Source organism: Heteronotia binoei, chromosome 2 (assembly GCF_032191835.1).
Source record: "Heteronotia binoei isolate CCM8104 ecotype False Entrance Well chromosome 2, APGP_CSIRO_Hbin_v1, whole genome shotgun sequence".
Lineage (NCBI taxonomy): Eukaryota > Metazoa > Chordata > Lepidosauria > Squamata > Gekkonidae > Heteronotia > Heteronotia binoei.
The window spans coordinates 32478775-32498213 of NC_083224.1; the positions used below are offsets into that span (position 1 = coordinate 32478775).

Here is a 19439-nt window from a genome sequence, read left to right on the forward strand (position 1 = left end):
TCTTATGTTCTTATGAGTTTAGGGAGGGGAAGGACCTCTGCAGGGTACAGTGCCATAGAATCCATCTGCCCCAAAAGCCATTTTCTTCTGGGGAATTGATTTCTATTGTCTGGAGACCAAGTATAATTCCAGGAGATCTCCAGGCCCCACCTGGAGATTGTGACAACCTTATCTACAGATTACAGAGATCGGTTCCCCTGGAGAAAATGGCTGCTTTGGAAAGAGGACTCTATGGCATTATTACCTGCTGAGGTGCCTTCCCACCCCAAACTCCACCCACCCCAGATTCTACCCCAAAATCTCCAAGAATTTCTCAATCAGAGTTTGCGACCCTAAGCACAGCACCGTTTACTCCAGTTTATCTGAAATACTTGTTCTTGTTTTCATGAACTGTTACGTCCAGAGGATGTTCTCTATAGCATACTTGCTGGTCCAAGTAGCATGGTTCACCACAGGGCTCTTTTTTGGCGGAAAAAGCCCAGCAGGAATTTATTTAAATATTAGGCCACACTCCCATTGTATCTGGAAGTGACATCACCCATTCAGTAGGTTACTTTCCGCATATTGGCACAGAACAGTACAGTGCCATCAGATTCATTTCATAGATGTGTATTCTCACACAGCTCAGTGAGAGATCTTGTCCCCCCCCCCCCCCAAAAAAAAAAAAATGGTCAGAGAGAGAGAGAGAGCTATGAGTGGCAGAGTGGGCAGTGGCAGGCCCAGCTTCTCCTGGGATGGGAAGCTTGTGGGCATCTCTGCACCACTCACTCTCTTCACAAGCCTGTTGGAGGCTGAAGGTGGCAGAGAAGATGGAGCACATGGTCTGGGAGCGCATGACTGCCTAGTGCCTCCCCTCTGCTGAAGACCATTTTTGAGCCAGAACTCCTTTGTGTTCCTGTTAAAAAAAAGCCCTGGTTCACCATAATACTGATTCTGAGAGGACCTTCTTCCCGCCAAAAGCTTCCTGCTTTATTAACAAATGCATGCAAATATCTATATATCTTTGCTGCTAAGAATGACTTTGGGGCAAAACCTTTACTTCCCTTTCTCTTGGGTCTCTGAAACTGGCCATGCCACTGCTGAGGATAAAGTCTTGCTGCTCTTCCTTCTATTAGAGGACCCTTGCTGCTCTCAGAGGATGACTGTTTTAAGTTGCCAGTTTGTTCACATGTTCTGCTAAAAAAAAAAGGGGGAAACCTAGTCAGGGCAAGAACAATGGAAGGTAGGAGTGGTTTTGTGTTACACAGAACTTGTTGGAAGCTGCAGGCAGTTTTGGAATTTGGAGGAAGGAAAGAAGGCACAGCCACAAAATGGCTGCCATGGAAGAGGCTCAAGAAGAGGGGTTAATCCTCACGTTACTGGAATGTTCAGAATTTCTTTTAAAAAGGAACTCTTAGCCCAGTAGTCTATATTATAGATATGCCCTACAGGTGAGATCTACTGTGACATTAGCAATATACAGCCTTTTTGTACTTGGGAAGTTGGGTCTTCTCTGGGTGCATTCACACCGCACTAAATAATGCATTTTGCAACTGGGTTTTTACTGTGCAAGAATAGCAAAAATCCAGTTGCAAAATGCATAATTTAGTATAATGTGAATGCACCCGCTGTGTCTCTCAGTCCATGACTGGTAATATGGGGATAATAATAATAGTTTTGGTTATTGTATATTATATATGTGGGAGCCATGGCTCTGTGGGAGAATATCTGCTTTGCATGCAGAGGGTCCAAGGTTCAGTTCCCAGAATCTTTAGTTAAACAACAGCAATAGCACAGGAAGTAGGTGTAGAGAAAGACCTCCACCTGAGACCCTGGAGAGTTGCTGCTAGTCAGAGTAGATAATGCTGACCATAACAGAACAATAGTCTGACCCAATGTAAGTGCTCACGTTTTTATAAAACCCAGGGCTTTTTTGAGCAGGAACACAAAGGAATGCAATTCTGGCTGGCTTGGTGTCATGAGGTGTGGCCTAATATGCAAATGAGTTCCCACTGGGCTTTTTTGGTAGAAACAATGGTGATGTCAAAGCAGGAGTCAAGGTGCACCTTTAAGACCAACCAATTTTTATTTAGAACGTAAGCTTTCTTGTGCTCTTAAGCACACTTCATCAGACGAGGAATCCAGCACAGTGAGCAAAGCCATACATAGCTGAGCAGAGTCATACATAGCTGGTAGGCAGTGGCCCAGAATGCAACATGGTACAAATTTAAGAACCAATGACAGTGAAGTAAAATCCGGTAGGCAGTGGTTTAGAATGTAAAATGGTACAATGACAGAATAGTAAACTTAACAAATTGAGCAAACCTTTGATCTGAGTAGCATGAGCATGCGAAAGCAGTGGGGTGCCGCAGGGCTCGGTACTGTGTCCCATGCTCTATAACTTGTTCATAAATGATTTAGAGTTGGGAGTGAGCAGTGAAGTGGCCAAGTTTGCGGATGACACTAAATTATTCAGGGTAGTGAGAACCAGAGAGGATTGTGAGGAACTCCAAAGGGACCTGTTGAGGCTGGGTGAGTGGGCGTCAATGTGGCAGATGCAGTTCAGTGTGGCCAAGTGCAAAGTAATGCACATTGGGGCCAAGAATCCCAGCTACAAATACAAGTTGATGGGGTGTAAACTGGCAGAGACTGACCAAGAGAGAGATCTTGGGGTCGTGGTAGATAACTCACTGAAAATGTCAAGACAGTGTGCGTTTGCAATAAAAAAGGCCAACGCCATGCTGGGAATGATTAGGAAGGGAACTGAAAACAAATCAGCCAGTATCATAATGCCCCTGTATAAATCGATGGTGCAGTCTCATTTGGAGTACTGTGTGCAGTTCTGGTTGCTGCACCTCAAAAAGGATATTATAGCATTGCAGAAAGTCCAGAAAAGGGCAACTAGAATGATTAAAGGGCTGGAACACTTTCCCTATGAAGAAAGGTTGAAACACTTGGGACTTTTTAGCTTGTCGACTGTGGGGTGACATGATAGAGGTTTACAAGATAATGCATGGGATGGAGAAAGTAGAGAAAGAGGTACTTTTCTCTCTTTCTCACAATACAAGAACTCGTGGGCATTCGATGAAATTGCTGAGTAGACAGGTTAAAACGGATAAAAGGAAGTACTTCTTCACCCAAAGGGTGATTAACATGTGGAATTCACTGCCACAGGAGGTGGTGGCGGCCACAAGCATGGCCACCTTCAAGAGGGGTTTAGATAAAAATATGGAGCAGAGGTCCATCAGTGGCTATTAGCCACAGTGTGTGTGTGTGTGTGTATATATATATATATAAAATTTTTTTGGGCCACTGTGTGACACAGAGTGTTGGACTGGATGGGCCATTGGCCTGATTCAACATGGCTTCTCTTATGTTCTTATATGTTCTTAAAGCAACAAAACAGCAGTATGCAGTAAAATTAACAAATTGAGCAAACCTTTGATCTGAGTAGCATGAGCATGTGAAAGCAACAAAACAGTAGCATGTCAAAATGTGAGGGAGATAGATTCAATATATGTAATGGAATAAGCAGCCAAAGTCCCTGTTTGAGTGTGTCAATACTGCTAAAAGAGAAATACATTGGATAGTGATGTTCTTGTCCACCTAATTTACTTTTTAACATGTAAACATAATTCTAGTTTGTCATAAGAAAAAGGAATACAATAAAAAATAGTGAAAATGGGTAAAGCATATGTAATGAGATATACAGCCCTATTTTGAGTATGTCAATACAAATAATTATACTGATACACAATTCTAAAAGAGAAACACATTGGGATACTGTGGATGTATAGCTATACTCACTGAGAGTGGATTTAACATCTGTAATGAGATAAAAAACCAACATCTCTGTTCAGTCCTGGGGAGGTATTTGTTTCAAGTTTCATAATAATTTGTAATTCAGCAGTTTCTCTCTCCATTCTGTTCTTGAAGTTCCTTTGCAGTAAAACAGCTACCTTGAGGTCACCCGTTGAATGCTTTGGAAGGTTAAAGTGTTCGCCCACAGATTTCTCAATTCTGTGATTCCTAATGTCAGATTTGTGTCCATTTATCCTTTGGCGTAGGGTTTGTCCTGTTTGCCCTATGTAGAGAGCTGAAGGGCATAGTTGGCATTTAATGGCATATAATGTTTGAAGATGAACAAGTGAATGAGCCTGAGACGGTGTAGTTAATGTTGTTAGGCCCAGTGATTGTGTTGTCTGGGTGTATGTGGCAGCAAAGTTGGCACTTGGGTTTATTGCAAGCCCTGGTACCGGTGTCCATGCTCAGATGAGATGCTGTATTGTTGTGGGTGAGGTCAGGTGGTGTGGCCTAATAGTTCCTGCTGGGCTTTTTCTACCCAAAAAGCCCTGATAAAATCTTTGAGCGCTTGAAGTGCTCTACATGAAAGCCAGGACTAATGATTATTTCTTGGAATGTTACCCAGTAATGGTGATGGGAGGGGCCAGAAGAAACTGAATGGATCGCTTAACCAGCTACTATCACTTCCTTACTTAGACCCACATATCCTTTGTGTACCATGATATCAGATGGTAATGGACACAACAGTATTCATCTGAGGTAATCCTGTACAAAGAGAGGTTCTTGCCTTGGGTAGAGCAAGACGTTGGAAAATTTTGAAGGAAATAACACTTCAAGAATGATAAATCGATGCATATTTATCAAAAGAAGGGATAAGGAAGCAGCAGACAGAATCAATCTATATTCAGTCACTAACTTAAATAAATATGTTATGGTGACTAAGTGATGAAGAGAATGTTTGTCTGTATTATAATCATCAATAAAAGGATACTTTTTTTTTTTTGCAGCCAGTCTTTTCGCCAAGTGGCTACGTGTGTTAATTTAAGGAGAGGCCTTTGGCTCATTGCTAGGGGGGAAAGAGACAGCCATGACACATATCTCACCAAGAAAAATCTCTGTGTATTTCCCCTCCCCTCCCAGATTGATGCGAACACAAAGACCATTTTTAACATCGAGAAAGGGATCATCAAAAAACAGTTCCCATTTTCCCAAGTGAAATCTTGTGCCTTCAGTGAAGGGAAGCGTTTCCGAATTGGCTTTCATGAACACCAGGATTATGAACTAGAAGCAGCATCAATGGAAGAGAAAAATAAAGTAAGTTGAAAGGAAGGGGCTTAGTCCCTGTGATTCTTAACCTTAACTCCACAGGAATGCAACATTATCATCAAATGGCTCCTAAGCAATAAGTAAAAAACAACAAACTGACAGACAAAATCAGTATCTGCAATGCAATCCTGAACAGAGTTACAGCCTTCTAAGTCCACTGAACGGAGCCCCGTGGTGGAGAGTGGTAAAGCTGCAGTACTGCAGCCCTAAGCTCTGCTCACGGCCTGAGTTCGATCCCAGCGGAAGCTGGGTTCAGGTAGCAGGCTCGAGATTGACTCAGTCTTCCATCCTTCCAAGGTTGGTAAAATGAGTACCCAGCTTGCTGAGGGGAAAGTGTAGCTGATTGGGGAAGGTAATGGCAAACCACCCCGTAAAAAGTCTGCTGTGAAAATGTTTGTGAAAGCAACATCACCCCAGAGTTGGAAATGACTGGTGCTTGCACAGGGGACTACTTTTTTTTTCCCCTTTCAAGTCCACTGAACTAAACTGCACTGAAAAAGCAACATTCCAGATCAATATAAGAACATAAGAAGAGCCTTGCTGGATCAGACTAGTGGTCCATCTAGTCCAGCATTCCATCTTACAAAGTGGCCAAGCAGTTCTGGGGAACTTGATTGGTATAGGTCTATTTATGGTACATGCACTTATGATACACGCACTTATGATGCACAGATCTCTTCTACAGTGGCCAGGTAAAAAAGACCGTATTATGTCAGAGTTATGTGTTTTCATTGCATTGAACTTATGGAAGGTACATAAAAAACTCCACAATTCCCTTGTTATCCCCTTGTGTTTTCAGCTGTTCAGCTGTGTCAGGATCGTTGATATGTAAAGCAACGCACCTTCTTGTCTCATTTCATTTCACAGATAACACGTCTTGTGAGTAAAATTATACAGAGCCAGGCTTGCGGAACATCTGCAGAACCTTGCAGCAGCCGACCTGATGCGTGTGAGGTGATTCATGAAGGGCTCTTGGATTTGCAGACAGAGACAGCGACCTCCATTAAATGGGTGAAGTACGAAGTCTAACTGTAATATAAGCAACAGCAGCAGGTTATATTGCTTTGAACTCCAGCGAAGGTTTTTTCACAGGCCTAAATTCTTGGCTGAGGTCATATTTTTCACCCTTTCAGAGTCAAAGGAAATATTTAATGCACTGGAAATCAAGAAAAGCATACTAAGAAAGTCCTTTCCCCCCTTACTATTAAAGTAAAAGGGTTCAAATATGAAATTTTCAGTGTGGTTGTTTTAACATTAGGTGATACTGTTTGGTTTTTTTAAGACACTTTACATAAATACTGGAAATTGAGAAAAGCTATGAATGTCTCTTGCCTTGAAAGCCCTATGGGGTCACCATAAATTAGCTGTAACTTGATGACATTTTCCTCCTTCTCCTCCTCCACTACCAAGGCCACTGCCTCCTTATTTATTTAAAATCAGGGCTTTTTAAAAGCAGGAACACAGTTCCGGCTGACTTGGCATCAGGGGGCGTGGCCTAATATGCAAAGAGCTTCTGCTGGGCTTTTTTTTCCTACAAAAACATCCTATGTGAAACAATAATAATAATAATAATAATAATATTTTATTTTTATATCCCGCCCTCCCCGCTAGGCGGGCTCAGGGCGGCTAACAGACACGGGAGTCTCATGATTCACATTAAACAATAATAGACATGGGAGTCCCGTGATTCATAAAACATAACAACTTAAACATTAATTACAATAAATTATTTAAAATACATAAAAACATATAAACATATAAGATAAAAATAGGTGCTAAAATGATGTATTTAAGATGGCTAAGTGTCTATTCAGTCATTAATCAGGTTCCGTCTTAGTTGCCACATGGTGACTCAAATGCTAACTGAAAAAGAAATGTTTTGCAAGCCCTGCGGAATTGGTTCAGGTCCCGCAGGGCTCGCACCATCTCTGGGAGGTCGTTCCACCAGCGAGGGGCTATCACCGAGAAGGCCTGCTCCCTAGTGGCCTTCAACCTAACTTCTCTTGGCCCAGGGATTGTTAATAAGTTCTGAGAACCAGACCTCAGTGCTCTCCGGGGTACATATGGGGAGAGGCGGTCCTTTAGGTAGGCAGGTCCTCGGCCATATAGGGCTTTAAAGGTGATATCAGGGGTGTGGCCCTATATGCAACTGAGCACCTGCTGGGCTTTTTCTAAAATAATGTGTATTAATAACTAGGGTTTTATCTGTTTTATCTGTTTTATCTGTTTTAAATATGGATCCCTTTATATGTGTAATTTTGATGGATCTACTATTGGAAGCCGCCCTGAGCCACTTGTGGGAAGGGCGGGGTATAAATCTTAAATAAATAAATAAATAAATAAAATAAAAAAGCCCCGCTTAAAATAGCAAAGGGTGTTTTCGCACTTACGTTTTACTGGCGCGAAGACCCTCCTCACGCCGGCGGATCTGCAGTGATTTCGCACTAGAAGCGCCGGCGCAGCCCATTGCGCCGGCTACCTCCGTCGCTAAGCCAGCGCAAACGGAAACCGCCAAGAAGCAGGAAAACGTTTGCGCTGGCTTAGCGACGGAAGTAGCCGGCTCTTTGGACTGCGCTGGCGCTTCTAGTGCGAAATCACTGCAGATCCGCCGGCGTGAGGAGGGTCTTCGCGCCAGTAAAACGTAAGTGCGAAAACACCCAAAGAGTCCAGTAGCACCTTTAAGACTAACAGATTTTATTGTAGCATAAGCTTTCGAGAAACACAGCTCTCTCTGTCAGATGCATTGAAGGTATGTAGAAACTGGCCAGAGATATATAAGTGGTAAGGGAAGGGAGTAGTGGGTGCAGGAAGTGATTGCCGTGTAAATGCAGAGCATTCTACCCTTTTCATGACTTTTGCAACTGCTTTGCATTTCATAGAATCATAGAGTTGGAAGGGATCTCCAGGGTCATCTCGTTCACCCCCCTGCACAATGCAGGAAACTCACAAACACCTCCCCCTAAATTCACAGGATCTTCATTGCTGTCAGACGGCCATCTAGCCTCTGTTTAAAAACCTCCAAGAAAGGAGAGCCCACCACCTCCCGAGAAAGCCTGTTCCACTGAGGAATCACTCTAATTGTCGGGAAGTTCTTCATAATGTTTTATTGGAAACTCTTTTGATTTAATTTCAACCCATTGGTTCTGGTCCTACCTTCTGGGGCCACAGAAAACAATTCCACACCATCCTCTATATGACAACCCTTCAAGTACTTGAAGATGGTGATCATATCACCTCTCAGCCACCTCCTCTCCAGGCTAAACATCCCCAGCTCCTTCAGCCTTTCCTCATAGGACTTGGTCTCCAGACCCCTCACTATCTTTGTTGCTGTCCTCTGGACCCGTTCCAGCTTGTATATCCTTCTTAAAATGTGGTGCCCAAAACTGAACACAATACTTCAGGTGAGGTCTTACCAGAGCAGAAGAAGAAGAAGAAGATATTGGATTTATATCCCGCCCTCCATTCCGAAGAGTCTCAGAGCGGCTCACAATCGCCTTTACCTTCCTCCCCCACAACAGATAGCCTGTGAGGTGGGTGGGGCTGGAGAGGGCTCTCACAGCAGCTGCCCTTTCAAGGACAACCTCTGCCAGAGCTATGGCTGACCCAAGGCCATGCTAACGGGTGCAAGTGGAGGAGTGGGGAATCAAACCCGGTTCTCCCAGATAAGAGTCCGCACATTTAACCATTACACCAAACTGGCTCTCCAGAGCAGAGTAAAGCGATACCATCACATCATGTGATCTGGACACTATACTTCAGTTGATTCAGCCCAAAATTGCATTTGCCTTTTTAGCCACCACATCACACTGTTGACTCATATTCAGCGTATTATCCACTAAGACCCCTAGATCTTTTTCACACATACTACTGCTAAGACAAGTCTCCCCCATCCTGTAACCATGCATTTGATTTTTTTTACCTAAATGCAGGACTTTACATTTATCCCTGTTAAAATTCATTTTATTGATTTTAGCCCAGTTTTCCAGCCCGTCAAGGTTGCACTCATTTCTTGTGCACACTAAGTTGTCCCACGAGAGATTTAAGTATGCATGATTATGTTATGCAGGGTGCCTGATAGATGCTGGATAGACACTGGATCTCCACCTTGCTGAGTGATTGTTATGTATTGGTTTTGGGCCAAGCAGGCATTTAGGGAGCACCTCTGACTGTGTTAGGCTAGAAGGTGAGAATCTCTGATCTGCTCAGAGCCTTTTCATTATTGCCCTGAAAAATGTGCACTGTGAAGTTATTCCAAATTAGGAGACACTCGGGAACATGAAATGAGATGTGATTAACTGACACAAACAGTCAAACTGCAGTGTTTAGGAGTGCTCAGGAGACAACTGCTACTTTTCTCAGGGACCCTGGTCATGCTATAATCCAGCCTCCTGGTGCTGCATAGACTGCACGTGAACTATGAGGAAAGGTGGGATACTAATATTTAAATAAATAAACACGGATAAATAAATACGTTAAGTGTAACAAGACACCCTTCAGGAGGCTGCGGTTAAGGAGGGATTTCTCCCTGAATTGTCCTGTCTCAGGCTTTCTATGCCTTTCTCTAATTGCTTATCCTCTGAACCCTTTGTATTTCCAGGGCTTTTAAAGAGCAGGAATGCACAGGAATATAGTTCTTACTGGCCAGGCATCAAGGGGTGTGGCCTAATATGCCAATGAGTTCCTGCATATTATTTCTAACCAAGTTCTACTATATAGAATGTTAATACCAGGGCTTTTTTTGTAGCAGAAACTCCTTTGCATATTAGGCCAACAACCCCCCCCCCCCATGTAGCCAATCCTCCAAGAGTTTACAGCAGACCCTGTAAGCTCTTGGAGGATTGGCTGCATCAGGGGTGTGTGGCCTAATATGCAAAGGAGTTCCTGCTACAAAAAAGGCCCTAGACAATACTGTATCTGGTATGATTCTTGGATGTCTCCAAGTTGTACGACAAAAGATCAACTGAGTATCACATATGAGCGTTGATGTTGCGTAACATCTGTTCCCTGGCAAACATAACTTGATTTTTAAAAAGCATCTCATAAATCGAAAGTCTAGGTTATTTCCTCCTTCATAATAGCCTCCCTTTCTTTTTTTGGAAAGTAAACAGGGGATGATTAAGCTGCAAGATCTCTTTTGAAAAGGAAAAGAAAGCTATTGAATTGTCAGCCCCATTAAGTCATACACAGGACTCTCTGACTTTGCCCACAGATGCAGAGATAATAGATGTTTTCAGCTTTTAATAAAGAAATCGCAGCCAAAACAGTTTTTTTCCTTTATCTTCTAGCCAAGGAGAAAGCACAAATATATCGCAACTAAAAGACAAAATAACTAAGGATAGAGATTGCATTTGTTTGTGGGCAAGGTTGCCAGCTATCGACAGTCAACCAAAGAGGGAGGGGATGGGAGAATGACACTGCATGGATGTTGCGCTACTGTTATGCTTCAGGACTCACCAAAACCCTATGGCAAAACCATAGAGTTTCAGGCAAATCCTAGGATGCCACATTGTCATGACTTTTTTTAAGCAGGAATGCACAAGAACGCAGTTCTAGCTGGCTTGGCATCAGGGGGTGTGGCCTAATATGCAAAGTAGTTCCTTTTGGTCTTTTTCTACAAAAAAACCCCGTCGGTGTGATGATATCACTTTCAAGAATTTGGTAGAAGTTATATTGCACCTCTTTTCTAGCTATTTCCATCACCCTGACAAATAGTGGCAAGCAGCACAAAGGGAAGCCGGGAGGTTTTCTGCTGATACAGGAGACTTGAGGTGATACCAGATGGGCGTTTAAAGCCGCCCAGGAGATGGGAGGCAGGCGGACCAAAAAGCACATCCACATGCGCACATCTGCCTCCCATCCCCGTCCCACCCCGGTCCCGCCCCTGGATTGCTGGGAGCTGACTCAAAAAGGCACTACTTTCAAAGTGGTCCCTTTTCGCTGAGGCACCTCTGAGGCGCCTCCCCAGCCATCTGGAAAGTCGGGAGGCACCTGGAGAGCACCTGGGGAACCATGGACGGGATACGAGAGAATTTCAGATGTTCCATGCACACCCACAGCCCGCCCCTTTTTTGAGCGCCATCCGGAAGCTCCGGGACACCCCATTTCCAGCTGGCTCTTTTGGGGATGGCTTGAAGCCGACCCTAACCAGCAGTCTGGTATCACCCCTGGTCTCTCTAGTTGTAGGACTATGCCATTTGAATCTGCAGGTAGGAGAATGAATGGTGTAAATCCTGCCATACAGGAGTGGAATTCTAGCAGGAGCCCCTTTGCATAGTAGGCCACACACCTCTGATGTAGCCAATCCTCCAAGAGCTTACAAGGGTCTTTTTTATAAGCTCTTGGAGGCTTGGCTATATTAGGGGTATATGGCCTAAAATGCAAAGGAGATCCTGCTAAATCCCACCCCTGCTCTCTCTCTCTCTCTCTCTCTCTCTCACACACACACACACACACACACACACAAATTTATATCCCACCCTCCCCTGACGGGCTCAGGGTGGATATATATATATAATTGTCCTGGCAGATACAACTTTAATATATCATGGAAAAGGTCTTTCCTCCTTTCTTGTCTTGTTTTATAACTTTTATTTAGGAGACGTTTCTCTTACCCTTCTCCAAGAAGTTTAGTGTGGCATACCTGGCCCCTCCCCTATTTTATAATCACAACAACCCTGCAAGGTAGGTTCAACTGAGATAGGCACTGAATAGTTTTAAAACTGGTCTCTCTCCTATGCCCAGCTATTTTGGGTAAGAAAACAAACAAGCTTCACCTGCTGACTAATCAGAAAGGGCAAAATCTAGCATTCTAAGTTGAAAACTGCTCAGTTGGCTACTTTGAGAAAAAAGCAAAGCAAAGGGAACTTTCTGTGCACAAAACCACAAGGCAGGGGTGGCCAAACTGTGGTTCAGGAGCCACATGTGGCTCTTTCACACATATTGTGCGGCTCTTGAAGCCCACCACACCACTGGCCAGCTTGGAGAAGTCATTTGTCTCTTTAAATCACTTCTCCAATCCAAGCTTGGAGAATGTATTTAAAGTTGCTTTCTTTCTACATCTCCCTCCCCATCTATTTGCCTTCCTTCCTTCTTATCTTACAGCTCTCAAACATCTGATGTTCTTGTCTTTTGGCTCTCAAACATGTGACATTTATTTTATGTGGCTCTTACATTAAGCAAGTTTGGCCACCCCTTCCACAAGGTGTCACACCAGTCTGCTGGTAGGGATGGGGAAGCAAGAATTAAATTTATTTATTTATATATTTATTTATTTGGCTTATATCCCGCCCTCCCTACTGAAGCAGGCTCAGGGCAGCTTACATTCCATAAAAAGTCATATAAAACCCAGTATTGATATAAACCTCGATGATAAAAATATAAAAATACAGAATAAATAAAAACATAAACAGTAATGGGTGCTATTTCAATCTCAGGAAGGAATATGTTGATGTTAATGGTGGTGGATAGGTCTTAAAGCTGCAATTGTGCATTTGAGGTGGGTCAAATAGTTCTGCTATTATGGGCCTGGTGGTTCCATGTCTATTGTCATTGATCTTAAGTAGCAAATACCTGGCGGAAGAGCACAGTTTTGCAAAACTGTGAAAGCTCTTGCAAGGCCCCAACCTCCTCTGGAAGCTAATTTTACTTTTACCCCTTTTTCCTTCCCATTTCTGTATTCCCTTACCCCTCCACTTTTCAACATTCCAATAAAATATATATAATCAAAATGGAAGCTCATTCCACTAGCACGGAGCTACAACAGAAAAGGCCCTAGCCCTGGTCATCTTAAGCCTGGCCTCTTTGAGGCCAGGGATCGAAAGCAGGTTTTGCAACCCTGACCCAAAGTGCTCTCCAGGGAACATGTGGGGAAAGGTGGTCCCTAAGGTAAATGAAGTAAGCAGTGATAGATGTCTACTCTAAAGGTGCTACAAATGTACATGTCCTATTGTACAGTGTACTAGCTCCTGTGGGCTAGTAAATAGGGATGTATTAAATATCCTTTCCCCCCTCCTTTTTAGAGATCTCAGACTGTGTTCAAAGATCTCACACAGGGCAAAACTCCTGACTGGGCTAAGGGTGTGTGTGTAGTAACTTGCAGGGGAAGTTAGGCCACAAAAGGGGAAGGGTGTGTGTGCAGCAACTTGCACACAGAGAGTGAGAGAGAGCGAGAGAACTGCTATCCAAGTCTCAAACCGCAAATAGTGAACGAAAAGGCAGCTGGCAGCTACCTTAATAAGGCAAGAGACGGGAGAGCCAGGGGAAATCCAAGTCCTCACACATACAGTTTTTTTTTCCGCTACCACTACAGTACTCTAGGAGCCCCGTGCTAGAGAGTGGTAAAGCTGCAGTACTGCAGCCTGAACTCTCTGCTCATGACCTGAGTTGGATCCTAACGGAAGCTGGTTTCAGGTAGCCGGCTTAGGTTGACTCAGCCTTCCCTCCTTCCAAGGTCAGTAAAATGAGTACCTAGCTTGCTGGGGGTAGATGACTGGGGAAGGCAATGGCAAACCACCCTGTAAAAGTCTGCCGTGAAAACGTTGTGAAAGTAACGTCATCCCAGAGTTGGAAATGACTGGTGCTTGCACAGGGGACTACCTTTATCTTTTTACAGTACTCTGGGGGCAAGGACAGCAAGAAGTGGGGGCGGGGGTGGAAGTTCATCACAGCAAGTACCTCTCTGACCTTTCCCAGACTTAAATTATTAGCATGGCAATCTAGGAAACAAACTGCATGGGGTCTGGAATAAGGCAGTGAAATAGCTCTTCCTACTCTATCCCAAGCAGCCCCGTGGCACAGAGTGGTAAAGCTGCAGTACTGCAGTTGAAGCTCTCTGCTCACGATTTGAATTTGATCCTGGCGGAAGCTTGGGTTCAAGTAGCCGGCTTAAGGTTGACTCAGCCTTCCATCCTTCCAAAGTCGGTAAAAGGAGTACCCAGTTTGCTGGAAGAAAAGTGTAGATGACTGGGGAAGGCAATGGCAAACCTCCCTGTAAAAAGTCTGCCATGAAAATGTCATGATGCGATGTCACCCCAGAGTTGGAAATGACTGGTGCTTGCACAGGGGGCTACCTTTACCTTTAGCTGGTATGCTATTGAATCTTGAGTGGAATGAAGGGTACCTTAGAGGTATTTGTTTCTTTCTTTCCTCAAAGAAAAAATGATTCATGATGGAGTAAGGCTTAGTTACATATAGAAGGAAATCTAGCTTTTAACTTTTCTTACTAGTAGATACGGAGAAAAAAAACCTGCTGGTTTCTGTAAAACACAGGTATGTTTTTCACTGAGCTTGAAGGTCTATCTGAACTAGCATGGATCTCTGATCAGCAGACCAGGCTTCCATTGTCTCTCTTTTTTGTTCTCTAGACACTTTGTGCAGCTCAGAAAACAAGAACTGAGCTTACATTGCATAGACCAGAAAAAGATGGGGGCAGCCGTTCCTGGAGTGAAAACAATTGACTTGTCAAGCGGGGATGCAGTTGTCAGCAAGGAAGATGGTGCGGGCGCGTTCTCACTTCACACAAAGGAAGCCAAGTACCTGTAAGTGTTCTCTGACTACAGACTCAGAAATGCATGCCTGTAGATTGATGTTGTTCCCACTGGGGGATTTATTGAATAAAATCTGTGCTTTATTAAATCCTACTTGCCTTGATCCCTGCAGTCAGGTTGCCGGTGGAAGATTACTGAATCCTGGCCTCGGAGCTGGCCAAACTTTGGGGAGCAGGAGCTGAAGAGTGAGGCTTATGCCTGGTGGACTGGTTGATCTGGCAAGACAGTGGGGTTGCCAGCCTCCAGGCGGGCAGTAAAAGCAGATATTGTGACCTGAATTACTATGAAAATCAAGCAAATACTTGAGCCAGTTAGAGCACGTTGCCTGTTTAGAAACATTTACGGAGACTTTTGGTCCCTAATGAGCCTTTACTACTATATTAAATTATGATTAACCTTTTGCAGGGCTTTTTTGGTAGAGAAAGCCCAGCAGGAACTCATTTGCATATTAGGACACACCCTGATGCCACCATTGTTTCACATAAGGCTTTTCTATAGAAAAAGCCCAACAGGAATTCATTTGAATATTAGGCCACACCCCATGACACCAAGCCAGCCGGAACTGCGTTCCTGTGCGTTCCTGCTCAAAGCCCTGACCTTTTGCCTGATGAAGAATCTGGATTGGAAACAGGAAGATAGCTAGCTTGTCTGTTGCACAGTGACTTCATACTTGGAGGACTGAGAAGCTGTATCCGATTGTATGAATGTTATTCTATTTAAAATGGAGAGTTGAGATGCAAAGGAGTTCATGCTACAAAAAAAGCCCGGTTGCTAATGTGCACTGTTCATATCTTTTCCACTCAAGTTGGCATACGCGCTAGGAAAGGATCAGAGGTCTGAGAGAAACCTAGTAAAAAGAGAACAGATTTTGTGTCCGGTGGTACTCAGAATGTCCAGTGAAATGTTAGCTTCCATTTTTACGTATCTGAAGAAGTGTGCGTGCACATTTGCTGTTACTGAAGGCTTCCAACAGGCGCTTTACTTCGATTTATGTAAATTTTTGATGTGTATAACTGTCGGTGACTTTGTGAAGGAATTGGATGTTTCGAATCCTTATAGGATTTATTTGGATGCATTTAGAGCAAAGGCAATATAGATGAGATTTTGAACATCTAGGTTGGGACAAGTATGCCTAATTGATCTGTCCACACTATCCATGCTGCCTTAATTAATGTGAGCTGTGGCTTAATTGTTCTAATTTTAAACTGTTTTAACTGTTTTAATTGTTTTAAACTGTTTCGATTGTTTTATTATGTTGGAAGCCGCTCTGAGCACACTATGGGAAAGGGTGGCCTATAAGTCTACGGAAATAAATAAATAAATAAATAAATAAATAAATAAATAAATAAATAAATAAATATTCTCCTACCTAGAGTATTTGTTTAATTTTCATAAGAACATAAGAGAAGCCGTGTTGGATCAGGCCAATGGCCCATCCAGTCCAACACTCTGTATCACACAGTGGCCAATATATATATATATATCTCGGCTTGACTTCGCGAACGAAGATTTAAGAAGGGTGCAGTAGTCCACGTCTGCTGCAGGCTCGCAGGTGGCTGACAAGACCAATGCGGGACAGGCAGATCCGGCCACAGTGGCTGCAGGGAAAAGTCTGATTATATATATAATATAATGTATGTATGTATGTATATATATATATATATATATATATATATATATATATATATATATATATATATATATATATATATATATACATACATACATACATACACACACTCACACACTGTAGCTAATAGCCACTGATGGGCCTCTGCTCCATATAGTAATTAAGTATTAAGTAATTAAGATCACAGTAAGATCAAAGAGCCACAGTAGATTTAGATGATGATGATGGTGTCTACATCCGCTATCGCACCGATGGCAGCCTGTTCAACCTGAGACGACTAAAGGCCCACTCCAAGACAATGGAAAAACTTATCCGAGAGCTACTGTTTGCTGATGATGCTGCACTCGTCTCCCACTCGGTATCAGCTCTGCAGCATATGACGTCCTGCTTTGCAGAGGCTGCCAAGCTATTCGGCCTAGAAGTTAGTCTGAAGAAGACAGAAGTTCTCTACCAGCCTGCACCCCAGGAAGGTTATCACCCTCCTTGCATCACCGTGGGTGAATCAGTTTTGAAGACAGTCCAGCAGTTCAGCTACCTGGGGTGCATCATCTCCTCAGACGCCAAGATCGACAAGGAGATTGACAATAGGCTGGCAAAGGCAAACCATGCATTTGGCCGACTGCATAAAAGAGTGTGGAGCAACAAGCATCTGAAAAAAGGCACAAAGATCAATGTTTACAAAGCAGTTGTGATGACAACCCTCATCTACGGCTCCGAATCGTGGGTTTTCTACCGTCATCACCTGCAACACCTTGAGCGCTTTCATCAGCGCTGCCTTCGCACCATCCTCAACATCCACTGGAGTGACTTTGTGACCAATACTGAAGTCCTCAAGTGGGCAGAGGTTACAAGCATCGAGGCACTGCTGTTGAAGATGCAGCTGCGCTGGGCAGGGCATATTTCCAGGATGGAAAACCATCGCCTTTCCAAGATTGCCCTGTATGGCGAACTTTCCACCGGCCATCGAAATAGAGGGGCACCAAAGAAGAGGTACAAGGACTCTTTGAAGAAATCCCTTGGTACCTGTTGCATCAACCATCACCAGTGGTCTGACCTAGCCTCAGATCGCAAAGCATGGAGGCACACCATCCACCAGGCTGTCTCTTCCTTTGAGAATGCACGCATAGCTGGTCTTGAGGACAAAAGGAGATTGAGGAAGAATCGCACTGCTACAGCACCAACCCCAAGTCAGACTTTTCCCTGCAGCCACTGTGGCCGGATCTGTCTGTCCCGCATTGGTCTTGTCAGCCACCAGCGAGCCTGCAGCAGACGTGGACTACTGCACCTTTCTTAAATCTTCATTCGCGAAGTCAAGCTGAGAGAGAGAGAGAGTAATTAAGATCAATTAAGATTCTGGCAGTGTGGCCTCTGACACTACTGGACCATTGACAAAAATCTGGGATATCCGGAACTCCATTTAAGTAAATAGAAATAGCCATTTCCCACTATGCTTTTTTCAAAAGGGCATACCTCCTTTTACTAGATCCGGGTGGGCAGCCGTGTCGCTCTTTAGCGTTGGAACAGATTTTGAGTCCAGTGTCACCTTTAAGACCAACAAAAGTTTATTCAGAGTGTGAGCTTTTGTGTGCATTAAGTTGTATGCTACTGTGCTGTTCACCTATGTAGAGGCATCTGCCTATATATATGAAATGTCAGCTTCCATTAGTATTAATCTGAAGAAATGTGTTTGCACATGAAAGTTCATACATTGAATAAAATTTTTTTGGTCTTAAAGGTACCACTGGGCTAAAAATCTGTTGTCTTTTTACTAGGTTTCTCTCAGACCTCTGACCCTTTCCTAGTACTTATGCCAACTCAAAAGAGTGAAAAACATGTGGACAGGGCACATAGCAACAGCTGCTGTTACCAGGCAGCAGTGCCAGGCATTAGGAAATGATTTCAGTCCGTTGAATGGACCTTGAGTAGTGCAAGGGCAGAATTGGGAACAGCACAGTGGGGCAAAGATCACCAGTCAGAGGACACTGAGCTCTCTGGCCCCACCACCCTTGATGCCAAGCTGTCTGAAGAAGTGGTCTAGATTTTAACTAAATTTAAGGGATTAGCAGTCATAGGGCTAGGGATGGAACATGTGGTTCAGTTTGTGGTTTGTGGTAGAACCCGAACTGAACCACGAACCTAACTGGGAAGCTCATTCATTCATGAACTGATCCATTGTTTGTGGCCCTGCAAACATTGTTGAAAGGGACTGCAGGTCCCACCTGGAGGCTGGCATCTCTATGGAAAACATATATATTTTTGTCACTATGCCTGTTTCTCACAATCCTTCCACTCAGGTTGTTGAACTGTGGAAATCTGTTGTGATTTTACAAATGTGCGTGTGCACTTCCTACCACATGATAGATATATATGTTGACCTCCACCACATTGCTGATTATATTAACCTATTGAGGGATCAAGCAGCCCCTACTAAAGTTAAGCTAATTAAGAAAACAATAAATTCTCTGAACTATTATTATCACAGGCTTAGTTTCTCCCAAAGATACACAGAAATGGGTTGTTTGAATCTGTGCACTACAAGTTTATTAGGTATGCCAGTTTCATTTTTAAAATAGGTGATGCCCATGGTATGCCTATCTGATTTATGCAGTGTACCTTGGATACTATTCCTCTACCTTCCCCCAATATCCTGGATACGTGATGATCAACTGTGGTGGCTTGTTGAAGAAAAGATGCCAGGAAAATACCAAAAGGCGTTTTTATTATATCAAGTGTATTTCTGATCCACTTTTTATTCTTAAAAAGAGTTCTGGGACTAACAAAGCCCTGGTAACTGAATTTTTGTTTCTCAAGGTACTGTGAGTTGACAGGGTGTATTTACAGAGGTTAGACTCTGTTGAAAATGTCTAACTACAACCTCATAAGCATGAAGAACTAGTCCCTTTCAAACCGAAGAACAGAGAATCATGAGGAAATTGTTCATCTGACTCAATATATTGCACACAGGCACACAAAAATAAATCTCAGCTCTTTTTCTTCAAAAGCCTAAGCAATTAACTCTGCCTGAAAAGGTCAGAGACCACTGTTCTGCCCTTTTTGACACGTAAAACTGTCGAACATCAGTGGGCACAAAACAGAAATGGTTTTGCTTGTGCTGGTTGGCATTTCATGTACACTGTCTTGAATTCACACACTTT

General features: G+C 43.4%; 1 protein-coding gene across 1 annotated transcript in view; it reads left to right on the forward strand.

Annotated features, from left to right (window-relative positions):
• Nucleotides 1-19439, forward strand: part of LOC132567286 (formin-F-like) — a 102332-nt gene that overhangs the window by 17168 nt on the left and 65725 nt on the right. Inside the window, exons 3-5 of the mRNA XM_060232971.1 lie at nucleotides 4924-5097; nucleotides 5977-6125; nucleotides 14472-14645. Coding sequence (XP_060088954.1) covers nucleotides 4924-5097; nucleotides 5977-6125; nucleotides 14472-14645 — 497 coding nt within the window. The remainder of the gene's footprint in view (nucleotides 1-4923; nucleotides 5098-5976; nucleotides 6126-14471; nucleotides 14646-19439) is intronic.